Source organism: Petaurus breviceps, unplaced genomic scaffold (genome assembly GCF_028583685.1).
Source record: "Petaurus breviceps papuanus isolate PSGF00001 unplaced genomic scaffold, PetGlider_PUasm1.0 182, whole genome shotgun sequence".
NCBI classification, from domain to species: Eukaryota; Metazoa; Chordata; class Mammalia; order Diprotodontia; family Petauridae; genus Petaurus; species Petaurus breviceps.
The window spans coordinates 4,017,422-4,033,711 of record NW_027185786.1 but is presented as its reverse complement, the minus strand read 5'-3'; the positions used below and the strand labels follow the sequence as shown (position 1 = coordinate 4,033,711).

Here is a 16,290-nt window from a genome sequence, read left to right as displayed (position 1 = left end):
AACTTTACAATGCTACATTTGGCACAGGAATTTGGCCAGTGGGTCCTAAAGAGTAATGACACAGGTCCTCAGCACCCAAAAGACTATAATTATTTTATCTTTCATCTAAAAAGTTGAAGACTGACATGGATGAGGGACAAAGTTTCACATTTAGCTCAATATATTTTTCTGGAATTTATTTGCAAAATTATCATTATTACTAAAACAGCCTTCAATGTAAATTAGTTGCCTAAAAAAGTGACCCTTAGAAAATATGAAGTAATTCACCTGCCACACATAGCCAAAGAAGCTGTAGCAAGTCATCTAGGAATCTCATGGGATCTCAGAACCACGACTTTTTATTTTCAACCCCTAGTTGAACAGATGGGCAGCCAAGGATAGAGGATCTGGAATTTTCCAAGACTGACCCATGTAAAGGAGATGGCAGGCTGCCTGCTGTGGGATGGGCCACTCACAAGGTCATTCTGTTTTTGTTTGATCTCTTGCAACAACAATAACAGCAAATATTGCCCTCGGTTAGTAGGCAAGAGATCTGACTCCTTTTCTTTCTGAAGCAACAAACCAGTGAGATTTGATCCTTTTCCAAAACTTCCTTATTTTCTGTGAAGTGCATGACGTTCCTCTAGTCATCCAGATCCACAGTTTCTGTGCTTAGCTCCTCACTTGTGCTTACCCCAACATCCAAACAATGGTTCAGTGTTGGCCTTTCAACATTCCATGTGTCACACCCTAGTTCCGGTCCCCATTGCATCTTTCCTAGACTATTGCAATAGCATCTCAATGGGTCTCCCTGCCTCTAGGGTCTCCCCTCTCCAATCCATCCCCCCTGCCCCACACAGAGCTATCCAAGTGATTTTTCTGCAGAGTAGGTCTGTCTGGGTCACTACCTACTCAATAACGTCTAGTGGCTCCCTATTATCATAGAATGAATTATAATCTACTTTGTTTGGCTTTTAAAACCTTTCACAACTCAGCTCTAGCATACCTTTTTCAGGCTTACTATATAATACTCTCTCCTACTGACACTACAATTCATTTAAACTCTCCTTTCCACTATTCCTCATACTTGGTCATCTACCACTCCATGCCTTTGCATTATTTATTGGGTCTCATGTCTGGAATGCCCTCCCTACTTTCCTCCATATCTTAGAATCCATAGTTTCCTCCAAGGTTCAATGCCTTTCCTGAGCCTCCTGGCTGGTAATACCTTCCCTTACATTACCCTGTATCTATTTTGACAGTGGTGTACTGGTGTTTAATAACTGACCCTCCAAAAAAAAGTACCCATGACATACTTGTAAATTTAATCTGCATTATTATTTCTTCCATAATTTTCTTAAATTTAGACAATTTTTAAAACACCCAATAAACCAAGCCCTGATTTGTAGCATTTGCTGATTCCCAAGATGTAAATTCTCACACTGAAAATTTAACACTCGGATCTTTGCCACAAAGTTCAGTTCATTCCAACACACCCTTTATATAGTCTGAGCATCTCCCCTGTGGGTTACCCCATTGTATGTGGTCTGGGCATGCACCAATGCTTTCATTACATATGATTATCCATGAAAACATTTTCTTGTTCACTTGGATTGCGAGCTCCCCAAAGGCCGAAACTTTTGTTGTTGTGTCCTCAGTGCCCAGAAAAGGGCCCGGCACAGAATAAATGTTTGTTGATTGACTAAAAAGACAGCTCAGGACAGAGCAGCCAGGAATTTTTCAAATGGAGGAAAAGCTTATTCAAATTATTTTCAGGATGATGCTTGATTTCATGTAGGCCCTAGGCATGTATAACAAGTTGCTAATTTTTTTCTCTCTTGCTGTTGTGGCACCTTTAAATTGCATTTGTGGCAGATTCAAGAGAGACCTAAAAATCTGGTGATCCAAAGATACCTTAGCATTATCGATCTTATTGGTCAACACCATTCATGGTGAGCTGAACTGTCCATCCACAAATTTCATAGTCCTAGATCTGGACACTAATCCAAGCAGGTCCCATGATTTAATTTCAGTTCAATTTAAAGTGTTTATTAAATGTTTATTATATGCCTATTATGGCCAAGCCTTTTTAAAATAGTGTTTAGATACAAAGACAAAAATAAAGCAGTCTCTGCCCTTAGGAAGCTTACATTCTATTGGGTGAATGTAACGTGGAAAGAGAAGTGAATTGAGTAAACGGGTATGGAGGAGGCAGAAACCAGTAGTAAAACAGGGAAATCCCTTCAGGCTTCATGGAGGAGGTGACTCTTGAGCTGAGCCTTCAAGGAACAGAAGGATTCTGGGAGGCAGAGGTGAAGAGGACAAGGCAAGGGAGACAGCAGAAAATGGAATTTGAGTTTGGGGAACAGTTAAGTCATCGAGTTTGGCTAAAATAGAGGATGCACGAAGGGGAGTAACAAATGAGGGCCAGGCACGTCAGCCTCAGCCACACTGTGACCGGCTGGCGAGTTTGTGTTTTATTCTGGAGGCAACAGGAGGTCACCGATTCTTCCTAAGCAGGAGTTTCTATGGGCACCTGAGGAAGATAAACTTGGCAGCTCATGTAGAGAATGTGTTAGAAACAGGAGAGACGGGAGAAAGGGAGATCAGGTGGGAGATTGCTGAGCCAGCAGAGTGGTTATGTGAGGAGAGGGCAGGGAGGGGAGTAAGGCATGAGAGATGCAGAGAGATACTTGGCCCTTTATTGGACATGGGGACGAGGGAGACGGAACCAAGGACAACGCCAAACTGAGGTGACAAACCTGGGCATCTAGGTGGAGTTGTCAAAGAGCGCAATCAGCTGAGAAGATGTTAAATCCAAGGCAGTGCATGTAACTGAGGGGTGAGGGTCACTCTCTGTGGGGTCTTTCAGAATCTGTTTCCTTGCTTACAAAATAAGAGCTATGTCATATGATTTCAAGGGTCCCCTCTGGTTCTAAAATGCCTGGGCTTACATTCTATAAAGAGAAATAATGTGTACATACATTAATATACAAAAATGTTTTTAGAAAAAAAAACATATATATATATATATATGAATATATTTCTAATATAAGGGGCAGCTAGGTAGCTCAGCAGAGAAAGTGCAGGGCCAAGAGTCAGGAAGAACTGAGTTCAAATCTGGCCTCAGATGCATCCTAGCTGTTTGTGCTTTGAATATCAGGTTTAGCTTCAGTGCCCATGAATGCAGAATAAGTTCAGAGGGGATGGTTCTCAGGCTTCAGGGAGCCCAAGCTGCTGTGGCTACAACCTGCCATGAGTGACTGATGGGTACTGAGTTTGGGGGCCCAAGGCTATGAGTGCTGGTACCTTGCTGTGATGAGGAGCGCCAGTACTTCCTCGCCAATGCCCTCTACGTCCACCACCAGAGCCAGCTGGTACTTCTGCACTGTGTTAGAGCATAAGGTTACCTGGTGAGAAAGAGGGAGATACTCACATTGGGCTTTTTACAACAGTCACTTTTCCTCTGATGGGAAGGGGGTGACAGAGTGGGAGAAGAAAAGTATGAATCAGTTCAGCTCCTAAAACATCTCTTCCTTTCTTCTCTCCAGGCCCCATTCCCCTGCCCTGACTAGGGGAATCACTTCAAGCAGCATTTATTAAAGGCCTATTATATACCAATTCAATTTGATAAACATCTATTAAGCACTTAGTATATGTGAGCACAGTGTTAGGTGCTGGGAATACACAGATTAAACAGTTCCTGATCTCCAGGAGTTTACAGTCAACTGGGGAGTAGGGCACGATATGTACATGGGTTAGTAATAGAAAATATATACAAAGAAATTTCTAGTCCTGAGAAGAAGTACAGACGTAATACCTGCTTCCCTTGGGTTCAGGCCACAGATCACTTTTCCTGAGCCCCCATCACACCTCCAAAATCTAGAAGATCCCTCAGCACCGCCCTTAATTCCATAATTGGCAGTGTTCCTCTCCAAGAGAGGAAGCCCTGAGCAGTGCAGAAGAGAGCAGGGATTCTTAATGTGGGTCTCATGAACTTGGTCTTTAAATATTTTTTGAAAACTCTATTTCAATATAATTGGTTTCCTTTGTATGCATTTTATTTCATGCATTTAAAAATACTCTGAGAAGTGATCCGTAGGCATCACCAGACTGCCAAAGGGTCCATAACTGTGAGAAAAGTCTTAGAGCTCCTGAAATAAGGGAGTCTAACCACCTCCAGGAGGTGGCTCCTGCTTAGAGAGGGCAGCTGCGAGCTAAAGAAGAAGAATTTCCAAGGGTTTAATCTCAGGATCTTATCTGGCCACTGGATCTCGACATGTCATGAAATCATTTAGTAATTAGTTCAAAACCTTTTCTGCTTAATTGTTTTGAAATGCTTTGTTCTAGAAAAAATAATGACATTTTGTGTGTGTGTGAAATAGTTTTCAGCACGAGTTATGAGTTTCATAACCCCTAAGTTTCATAGCAGGGTCTAATAGCAAACATTTTGGGTTGCAATAGGGGCCACAGGTAAAGACAGACGAATGATCAGGTAAAGACAAATCTACAGTTGGAAGTAAGCAGTCATGGGTTGTTGCATTTCAGTGGGAAGACCTATCCATGATAAATGAAAATTTCTCCAATTGTTTAGGTCTGTCTTTATTACCACAAAGAGTTTTGAAGCCCTATTCACAGTTATGTGAATGTGCATACACATGTCATGGCAGTAGACTCCTAAGCATTTTAAACATTTTGTAGCTATTTTAAATGAGATTTTTCTTTCAATCTCTTCCTTCCAAGTACTTATGATCCAGACTTCTATCCCATTTTATTCTTACTGCCTGTGTGGACATGGCCCAATTTTCAAAGGGAATAACAAAAGAAGAAAAGAGGATGGCTGGAATCAGTTTTCATTCACCCTTGGCAAGATAATGTGAGTCCTGGGATGGACTAAAGTGGACATTTTAAAGAAATAAACTGTTATACCCTCTCCCTGAGAAGGTTTTACATTGTACCCGAATAGCAATAAATCCCTGAGAGCGAATGGTGCCCGAAATGGGGTTAATGGTGAATTCTCGTGGCTTGATTGCGGGTGGACTTTCATTCTTCCACGACAGTTTGTTGATGTCTAAAGTCTGTTCCAAACTTGTAACACTTGGTTCTCCAACACCATCCCCAGGAACACGGAGTTTAAAGGTCATTGGAATCAAGGACGTGTTATTGAGGGAGCAAGTCAAAGTATGAGGGAACCCTGGAGAGCAAAGTAAGAGATGAAGCAATGTTCATCCAATTTACTGATACACAGAATTCATAAAGAACACAAAGTCAAATACTCAACAAATAAGCAGTTAAGAGGGAGACAGCATGGCCTAGGGGAAAGAAAAATGACTTTGGGGTCAGAGGTTCAAAGCCAGCCTCTGAGGCTTCCTTAAAACCAGGGTGACTTGCTGCAAGTCATTGGCACTCCACAGGCCTCAGTAGAATGGGGCGTTAGCATCTGAGCTCCCTTCCAGCTCTCTAGAGTTTTATGGTCCTAACAACAATTTGCTCTAATTTTCAAAGACTAATAGCAGAGCACCATTGCTTAGGAATGCTAAGCATGGTCTTTACCACCTTCCCCTGTGCCTTGGCCATTGGACGTGTAATAGGCTCTCACTGCCAAAGCATCGGCAAGGTCAGGGAAATTCCCTTTTGCTTTCAGTGTTGGTGGGTGGAGGGCCACTGGAGCCCCCTCTCCCTTCCCAAATGAGATAACATATGCAAAGCATCTTGTAAACCTTAAAGTGCCTCATCAATGCAAGTTATTATTATTATTCCTAAGATCCAAGAGGCAAAAAAGGGTCCATTATATATGGATCAACAGGCAAAGGCCAGATTGCTTTACAAAGCAGACAAATTAACTGTGACTTCCCTGGTCTTCTAAGAGTGCCAAGGATCCCTCCACTGACTTGTGGTGTTGAGAACAAGCTCAGTATGGTTAAAGAGGGAGGGCTGAGCTCAATTCTTAACTAAACACAAATCTCTCTAGGGAAAATAAAAGGCTGTTAATGCCAGCCACATAAGCCAAATCAGAAGTTCCCTTTCTAGCTTTCCCTTTCTGGCTCAGGATGCCAGATATGTTCCCTTTTAAGGAATGCCAGAATCTGGGGGTTAGAAATCAACGTCTGATAAGTGTTAGAAATCTATCTCCACTAAATTGTGTTGCCAGTCATGAAAGCCAGCACAGTATTATAACAAGACTAAATCACAATCATTTTGCCACCACTGGAAGGTGAAAAATGTATGGCTAATACTTCAGAGGCAGCCTGGTAGGTGAGAAAGGGTTTGGGAGGATAAGCTAGAAGGCTTAGACACAAATAACAATTCTACTGCTACTTGAGTGATCTTGGGTAAGTGACTATCTCTGAGACTCTATTTCTTCATCTGTAAGTTGTGGATAATAATGCATTCACTGTCTACTGCACTGGGTTGTCAGGAAAGCATCATACAAATGTGCACTACTCTTCCAACACTACCTCTTCCTTTGTATCCTGGTTTTTTTTTTCCATAAAATGCTTTATCAATATGATAAGACATAGTCTGTAAAATTTTATAGGTGCCACCATTGCCTCATAATTGTTATTGAAGTACATCTAGAGGAAATTAACACAAAGAAAACATTCCAGATATTAATCAGTGGGAATTTGCTTCCAATAAGAAAGTGGTAGCTAATTACAAAAAAAAAAAGTTCATAGCAAATCCAATTTATTTTCCTGGCTGCATATTTTGATTACCCATAATAGGCATCTACTCCCATTTTTTTATATCAAAAAATCATATAGAATGACTTCTCTTTTTTTAAAAAAAAAATCATCTTCTTTTAGGGGAGACAGAATCTAGGTTTTAGCAAAGATTCAGGTGGCCCTCTAAGCTAGGATCTGCCTACTTTGTTCCACTTTTTTTCCCTCCAGAGAGTGATAGTTTTAGTATTAAGACTATTTTGAAGTGTTCAGAAATGTTGTTCTTTTTTTTTTTTTTAAAAGCAATCGGGGTTAAGTAACTTGCTCAAGGTTACACGGCCAGTTATTTCTGGGTGTGGTGCTGAGTATCTGAGTACAGATTTGATCCAGGTCTTCTCAACACTGGAGCCGGTGCTCTTACTCGCTGTGCTACCTGGCCGCCCAGAAATGTTGTTCTTTTTCTACAATGCCTGTTTTTGATCAGAGAAAACTATCATACCCATTTTACAGATAAGGAAACTGGGGCAAAGAATAGTTGTCATTGATATGTAGGTTAAAGATGGATATGAGAATCAATAATTCCATCGACCTGGACCATTTTCCAGTTCACAGTTTTATCCCAATAACTGATCTAGCAGCAGGATTCCTTAAGAAAGGACACAAAGGGAATGAGTGGCCATAGCACGTTGGGAAGAGCACAAGATTGGAAGTCAGACGATCTTGGCTCAAATTTTGGCTCTGTTAACAACTACCGAGTCCTTCCCTTCATTCCCCCATTTTTTCACCTTTAAAATGAGAAGACTTGGACTTGGCTAGATGAGCTCTCCAATTCCTTTTAGTTCTGTTTTTGAATTTTTTTTAAAAAGACTTTGATCCCTAAGAGAATCCCTGGTGACCAACAATCAGTATGAAGCTATAGTGGGGGATGCCTAGACAAAAGCCCTTCTCCTGGAGCTGAGTGCATCTCCTGGCTCCATTTAGTGGGTGAATCCCCTAGCTAAATACAGAGGATTCTGGTTTGTTTCTGCTCACCTTTCCTCCCCATGAGCCAAGCAAGAGCTGAGTTGAAAACCACCAGGCTAAGAGAGAGTTTAAAAAGAGTATGAACCAAATTGTTTCTCCCTGGAAAGTCTACAAAGAAAGGGAGAGCTCTTACCATTCAATGGTCATGCCTCTTTCACCTGAGCTCCCCAGGTGGGGTTGGGGAGGTCCACAGCAAACCAACTAAAAGCTTCTGGTTTCATAGATTCTTTGGTAAGGGACCAGCCCTATCCACTAAAAGGGTCAAGGGGGAGCCTGGATCCAGAAAAACTGCCTGCCCAGGAGATCAAGGAGACTCCCCTGATTCCTTATTATAAGTCAATAAAATAGTAACTAATGCTTTAAACCAGAGGTTCTTAACCTGAGATCCCAAATGGTTGGGGATAAATTTCAGGGGATCCATGAAATTGAAGGGGAAAAAATTACATCTTCATTTCAATATAATTGGTTTCCTTTGTAATGTGATGTATGTTATTTTATGCATTTAAACATATGATTCTGAGAAGGGGTCCCTAAGCTTCACCAGATTGCCAAACAAATTCACAACATAAAAAAGTTAAGAACCCTGCTTTAAAGAAACAAAGACATAACCATGGATTTGAGAAAGTACCTAATTCTAGTAAAATGGTCATATTAGGGGGAAAAAAAGAAATTGTCATTATATAAGAGCTGTTTCTGAATTTTCTGTTATTCTCTCCAGTGAGAGCAACATAGGGTTTCAAAACAAAAGAAGAGAAAGGGTAGAAAGTTGTTGGAAAAGGGAATGGGTTTTCTTGAGAATCTTGGGGCAGAGAATCTTCTGCAGAGAATGATGTTGCATCTCCAATCAATTCTCCATTGATTTCATGTTTAAGCTTCATATCGTTTCTGAAAAGCCTTTTGTGGACTGAGCCTGGCTCGTCAAAAAATCTGCATTTAAATGGCTCCATTCTGAATGTGTGGACAGCTGGAGTAAAGTATGTCAGCCAGACTGTGATTTTAATAGAGGAAGAGAAGAGAATTGAGACAGGATAACTCTCAAGGCTCATGGCACCTGGGAAAGTGGGAAATAGCCCTGAGACATTCTAGTCTCTGGAAACACCACTTATACCAAAGAAGAGCAAAGACAAAATAGTTTCTTAACCCTCTAGTAAGGCTGTAGGTCAATTTTGAGCTAATTATTGTAGTATGGCTATCACAACACAAATATGGATGCCTTAGTGTCCTTCTCCCACAAGGGTGGAAGGTCATTTTATGGAATCCCCAATGAAAAATTCAGGAATTACTTACCAAAAGAGACATCACCAAAATCTAAGGAAGGTACGTTAAAATGGAAAGTTGGCCCAATGACACAGCCTCTGTATAGGGGAGACAGAAAAGCAAAAGAATGAATGAAAGCATGGGTAACCTGAAGGTCCCTGGTTATTTCTACAATTAATAGGGCACCTGGGGAAAGGTTATTAGGCTAAAAATCACAGATTAGACCACAAGAGGACTTGATTTTACATACCGCATTGGTGGAGCAATGGATGCCAAAAGTCATTTCTCCCCTACTAATTTAGTCAGCTGCTACCACATAAATAAATAAATAACCAGATAAAACAACCACCTTAGCAGAACTAAGTCAAAATGGAACTACTTTGAATGAGAAAGCACAAGGAATATAATAAGTAAAATGCAAATTCACATCAAAAACAAATGTGTGGGTCTGTTCATTTTAAATATTAATATTCTAAATAGGTAAGGAGAGAAAACAAAAAAGTCTAGGTAAGCTCCCAACACATAGAGCTTGTTCTAGGATTACAGATGCCCAGAGATAGGAAAACTTTGTTGCTGATGCTTGGACACAATTACCACCATTAAATATTTCCTTATTGGTAATAAACACCCACTTTTTTCTACCGTTGACTTGACCTCCAATACGCCATTCTAGGTTCATCAAAGAGGGCCAATTCTGAGTCATCTCCAAATCATCTGCTATGAGTATATCTCTCACCTCTCCCTTTATTTATGGGGCCTTAGGGGAAAAAAACCACATAAGCTTCCTAAGCCTCAGTTTCCTCATCTTGTGATAAAGGATAAACAAGAGAATAATCCCTGCTCTGCCTAGTCACAAAGTTACTGTGAGGATCCAATAAGATAGCAGAGGTGAAAAACAACATGAAAAGTGTTATTAGGATGGAGGGAAGAAGGTAGCAGGATTCACAGCTGAAAGTGACCTTAGAGATTGCCAAATCCAAGCTCCTCCCATTATTTTACAGATGAGGAAACCAAGGCACAGAGAAGAGAGGTTTCTGAGGTGATACGCAGCAGCACCAGGATCCACTGCTTTCTTAGAAAAGTATCTAAAGCTCAATAAGTGTTTATTGGATAAATGAAGGAACTAAAGCACAATGTGCTCTGTGGCCAATAAGATCTAGTCTTCATACAAAAACAAAGGCTGGGGGGATAAGTGACAGTCTCCTTGCTCAGAACACAAACAGAGAAAGGCAGCTGGTATGGAAGCCTTCTAAATATTGGCAAACGAGGCCGCAGGACTTGAGTTAGCAGCTCAGCCCACACACTGCTCTTCCCAAGGATAGTATCCATAGCAAAGTCTGGTAGTGGTTCCACCAGGGTGGGGAAAATGTTAACAAAAGGAGCAAAGTGTGTGCGTGTTCCTATGAGGGGCAATTGTTCCAGAAAGCCGATGTTTTCCCAGTCCAGCTTCAAGCTCCTTACCTGATGGTCAGTTTCACAGGTTCTGGGGATCCATTGACATTGAAAAGGAATTCCTCCTTGAAGTGTCCCAAGATGCTGGAGCTGAAGGAAATCTGTATGATCTGTAGCCCAGAGGGCTCCACAATGCCTTCCTTGGGGTTAAAGATGAAACAGGATCCCAAAGGTGTTGTTGGAGGGTCCAAATTAAAGAGGGCATCAATGCTGCCTTTGTTGGACAGAATGGCCTACAGCAGGGAGGCAAAGGCAAGAATGAAAAGCTCTACAATGGATGTTTCTTTTCAAAGGTATGAATTGCCCTGTTTCCATAGAATCACTGGGTTGAGATTATTAAGGCAGGGTAAGTGACAGGAATTCTAAGAAAAGAAAGGCACTAGGGGGGAAATGAACCATCTAGCATAATGGTTCTGAATGTTTTTCTGGGTCATGGTCCCCTTTGGCAGTCTGGCTAAGCCTATGGACCTGCTCTTGGAGCAACATTTTAAAATGCACAAGATAACCAAATATACTGAAATACAGTTATCAAAAACAGTTTACTATTTTCTAATAGCACTGACCCCAGGTTAAGAAAACACGTGGTTTAATGTTTGGAATATAAGAAGTCAAGAATAAGAAATCAGGCAAATCATCTATGTGTTTATAGTTTCCCCTTTAAAATGAAAATTTTAAAATCTGCTATATCTATGCTTTATCTTAAGGTTCCATAAGCACTTATGATAATCACACATTGATGGATGCTTTCTCTGAAAAGCTTTAAATATGTTTTCTGACATTGTCTGAAATATGTGAGGTAGGTAGGTAGGCGGTCCTCATTTTACAGATGAGTAAACTGAGGTTAAGTGACTAACACTAGGAGAAAAAAACAAAGTTAGAGGATCCCAAGGTACCTCATTACAAAAATGGTCTTACAGTGTAGAGCTTAGCTGGATCTCATATTCATTTAGAGATGAATAAAGCTGAATATAAAGATTCAGAATGACAAGGATTCTTTGTCCTATGCTTCTGGCTTCACCCCTTCAGAACTTTACCCAAGCTTGATTCAAACTCAAATGTTCACAGAATTTTAGGGGAGATGTCTAGCCCAGCCCCCAGTTCTCTTTCCCAGTTCTCCACTCCAAAAACAGGAGGTCAGGACAGGATGTCAGCCTCCTGTCATCCAAATCATTCTCACTTCTGTTCACCCTTTTCTCCTCCTCCAAAATGCTTCTCTGTCCTTTCTCTTTCATACCTAAAGGCTTGCCCTTTCTTTAATACCTACAACAAGGCTGCTTTTCCATAGTTTTCTCCCTACACTGACCTCCTTTAACAGTTAATATCTCACTTTCCCTTAGTAATGGATGCCTTTTTGATATATGTGTCTTATTTGCTCATCTGAAATGCAAGCTCCCTGGAGGCAGGAGTCATCTCCCACATACTTTCTATTCTCACTGATTACCACTATGCTTCACACATAATAGATATACAATAGGGGACTGGGCCCTGGACCTATGCTTGCATTTGGTATAGAGAGCTCTCAACAAAAAGTGTTTCTTAAGCCCATATTGCGTGCCAGGCAAGTGCTGGAGATATAAAGAAAGGGCAAAGAAGCTCCCATTCTAATAGGTGAGGAAACTCCATCTACTAAGTTAGATCAGCTCCTTCTCTACCATTTAAAGTCTTAGGCTGTTGCTTGGGGCACCAAGAGGTTATGTGACTTGCCTAGAGTCATACAGATTTTACATGTCAGAGGTGAGTCTTAAACCTGAGCTTTCCAGGCTTCAAAGCCTTCTCTCTGTCTATCACACTTCTGCTCATGTTACAAACAGGGTTATTATAATAAAAATGCTTTTCCAAGGAAAAAGTGCTATTATAATAGTGTGAGCTAACATAGCTTAGTTATTACTATGGCTGCTGTGCACAGAATCACAAAATCTTGGAGAGGAAGGGACTTCAAAGATAATTTTGTCCAACTCCCCTATTTAAAACGTAGATGTCCTTGATATCCCTAAGAAATGAAAGACAACCATCCCTGTGAAACTGAGAATGACTCCAGATTCAATTCCTGGCTGGACACTCCTTCTGGTGTGGTTCTATGGTAGAAGAACCTAATAGATGATGATGGTATCACTCTTGAGCTCCTCATTTTCTTTCCTGACATACAACAGATAATATGTTGCCATCTTTTTGGTTACTTCTCTGGTTTACCTTTTTATTCCAATCCCTTGCCTAGTGACATTTTCATTCCACCCCCCATTTTCATAGATTTGAGTCATGTATTCTCTTCTCCATGAAGCAACAGATATTATTTCCTATTTATATAGAAACTAGGGCAAATTGGGGGTAAAATATTGAAGATTTAAGACTAGGGGTCACACTCTTATCGGCATAGCAGATAAGAGCCAATTACTAGAAGAAGAAATGAAAATACAGTTCTAACATTATTTCCTCCCTTAATAACAGTAAGGCTGAGATTCACATAATGTTAGAGAAACATGATCAGAAAGGTCTTCCAGTCTAGTTTCCTCATTTTACAGATAAAGGAACTGCCCAAGAAAGGTGTCACATGCCTTGATCCCAACTACCAGGGATGCTGAAACCAGGGATCTCTTGAGTTTGAGAACTCTAGGCTAAGCTTATCAAATGTCTGCATGTCTGGCACCAATGTGATAAGCCTCTGAGAGTGGAAGACTACCAGGTTGCCCAAGGAAGGACCCAGGTCAGAATTAGCGCAGGTAATGGGTCAAAATTCCCATGCTAATCAATAGTGGGATTGGTCCACAATTAATTCCTGTACTCCACACCTGTAAAAGATGGGTAGACTTATTTTAAAAAACAAACAGAAAAGGAAGCTGGGGTATGCCAGGATACAGAATTATTTGCCCAAGGTCAAACAGCTATCTAATGGCAGATTCAAACTAAAACCCAGGTTCTTGACTCTCAGCCCAGGATTGTACGTTGCTTGGGGTTTTGGTTTACTTACTCGGTATTTGCCAAGATCAGCACTTGCTAAGGGCAACAGGTTAGTTATTCAAATTTGTCTCAAGTAAAATAATAAATTGATATAGAGAGAAGTAATGAGGCATCAGAATTTAAAATGCAGAGAATGCAAAACATTCCTGTAAGGGAACACCTTACCTTGTCCTTCCCTGACAATGTATAGCTCTCAAAACCCTCCAGTATAATGCACTGGCTCATTTAATACTGTTTTATTTTGTTGTATGTTTGTTTGTTATCAAAGTTCGGTAGTGTTTGGGGGATATATGTTGATGAAGTTCATTGGCTACATTTACAGAAACATCATATATATTTTGGAGCTGAAATGCAGGTTTTTCCAGTGGACAACTTGTGAAGGAAGCAAGTTAATATGGGCAATTTACAGAGGATAATAATCAATTCTGATTATTTTTGTCAGTTGGAAGAATGTGCAGTGGTGTTGTTTCTTACCTTCATTTGATAAATTTTTACCTGTTTTTTAAAGCCCAGCTCAAATACCAACAGTTCCATGAAATCTTTCAAGAACCCTTCATTGATTTCCTCACCTCATTACCTCACACATAACACTTTATTCTGTCCTCCTCTAATATAATGTCATGAAAAATGTGTATTTTAGTTGCCTGTTTCGTGTCAAGTTGTCTTCTTAATAGTAGAGGCCATTATTTAAATTTGATATTTTTTCTAATGTCTAACACAATATTCTGAGCACAGCAGGGTTTTTTTTTTAAAGCAATTGGGGTTAAGTAACTTGCTCAAGGTTACACGGCCAGGTGTTTCTGGGTGGTTGTTAAGTGTCTGAGCCCGGGATTCGATCCCCCAGGTCATCCTGACACTGGGGCCGGTGCTCTTACTCGCTGTGCTACCTGGCTGCCCCTCACAGCAGGATTTTAACAAAGTTTTGAATTGAATCATAACTTTCCCCCCATTCCTCCCATTATGTGGCTTTTCTTTCAAAATGAGGGCATTATAGAAACACAAGAAAGTAGATTTCAGAAGAGAGTGCCCTAATAGTTTAGTGTTGTAAAGTCCCAGTTGGTTGGTTGTTTTCATTTTCAAAGAGGACTAAAATGACATTGCTATGTTGGAGTCAAGGTGGAGTGTGTCCAACTGTGGCTGATCAGACTAATATGAACTCGGAAGGCTCTACCACAGGTTGGGCACAAGTAGTCCATGTGAAAATTTGGGGCAGATTTTCTGAGTTTGCACATCTCACGTTTCTTTTGAGCTACTGCAATTCTGCTTCCTTCATAGAGCACAGTGCCTACTTTGATACAGACACGTTATGCTGAGCAGTCCTGTGCCAGGTCTCCCATGTCATGCAATCAATTGCAAAGTTGTTCAGAGAGACATTGAGAGTGTCCTCGTATTACTTCTCACCACCATGTGTGAACACCTGTTTTGCATTGCCCAACAAACTAAAAACCCAATTGAAGGTGTAAAGCCTTAGGAAGTATGGGAAAGGAGAAGAGGCTAAGGCATCCTGATTCCTTCCTTAAGATTAGGGTTGGAAGCTGAAGGAGTAGAGAGACGGCTTTTCCTCAGAGCTACAGCCACAAGGAAAAGGTGACAGTCCTATGCTAACCTACCTATCAGGACTACTTGTAAGTAAGCACTAGTGACTATTTAAAAATTTATCAAAGAGATAAAGGAAATGACAAATGATGGAGGGAATGTGAAAAAAACAGACATTAATGCACTATTGGTGGAGTTGTGAACTACTCCAACCATTGTGGAAAGTATCGCAGAACTATGTCCAAAGGGTCATAAAACTGTGCATACCTTTGATCCAGCAATATCACTACTAGGTCTGTATCCCAAAAGGATCATTTAAAAAGGAAAATGACCCACTTGTACAAAAATATTTATAGCAACTTTTTTTTTTTGGTGGTAGCAATGAATTGGAACTTGAGGGAATGCCCATCAATTGAGGAATGGCTGAACAAGTTGTGGTATATGAATGGAATGGAATACTATTGTCCTATAAAAAATGACAAGCAGGATGCTTTCAGAAAAATTTGGGAAGACTTACATGAACTGATGCAAATTAAAATGAGCAGAACCAGGAGAACATTGTACACAGTAACAGCAATGTTGTAACAATAGTCACTTTCAATGTAGCTTCTCTGATCAAGACAGTGATCCAAGACAATTCCAAAGGACTTATGATGAAAAATGCTACTACCTCAAGAGAGAGAACTGATGAACTCTGGATGCAAATTGAAGTGCATTTTTAAAACTTTATTTTTCTTGCTGTGTGTGTGTTTTATTTTGGAACATGGCTAATATGGAAACATGTTTTGCATGACTTCATATATAAAATTGATACCATATCGCTTGCCTTTTTAAGGAGTGAAGGAAAGGTTGAGCAGGAGGGAGAGAATTTAGAACTCAAATTTAAAAAATTTAATGTTAAAATTTTTTTACATATAACTGGGAAACATTTAGCAAAATAAATTAAAAAATTTTTAAACCATCAAAGAAAGAAGCCCATAAAATGACTTAATTAGTGACTCTTTTGCTTACCTCATAGCTGTGTACTGATCCAACAAAAGCTTTACCAATATCCAACACATCAAAGTTGAAGACAATTTTGGGTCCCATTCCTTCCCCTTTGATTCGAAGAGGCAACCGGCTCTCCCGACCTGTGGGGGTGGGGGGGAAGGAGGGGAAGCAATTTAAGAAGACTGTTCTCTCTATGTGTAGCCCAAAAGCCATTTCTTCTAATTTTCTCTAGGAGATTGCCCCTCACAACCATCCCCTCTTTCCCTTTGTACTGGTTCATCCTTTCCTGTCCAAGAAAGAAAGAAGTGTGTGTGTGGGGGGGCAGTGTGGGGGTGTGAGAGGGAGGAAGATAGAGGGAGGGAAGGAGAGAGAGAAAGACAGAGGGAGAGAGGAAGGAAGGAAGGAAGGAAGGAAGGAAGGAAGGAAGGAAGGAAGG

The 16,290-nt window shown here is 40.5% G+C and overlaps 1 protein-coding gene across 1 annotated transcript in view; it reads right to left on the bottom strand.

Annotated features, from left to right (window-relative positions):
* The window catches only part of HYDIN (HYDIN axonemal central pair apparatus protein), a 421,862-nt gene that overhangs the window by 261,195 nt on the left and 144,377 nt on the right, over window positions 1-16,290 (bottom strand). The window contains exons 9-13 of the mRNA XM_069087496.1: window positions 15,876-15,994; window positions 10,383-10,606; window positions 8,952-9,019; window positions 4,938-5,173; window positions 3,289-3,389 (exon numbers count right to left, since the gene is read on the bottom strand). Of these exons, the coding sequence (XP_068943597.1) occupies window positions 3,289-3,389; window positions 4,938-5,173; window positions 8,952-9,019; window positions 10,383-10,606; window positions 15,876-15,994 (748 nt within the window). The remainder of the gene's footprint in view (window positions 1-3,288; window positions 3,390-4,937; window positions 5,174-8,951; window positions 9,020-10,382; window positions 10,607-15,875; window positions 15,995-16,290) is intronic.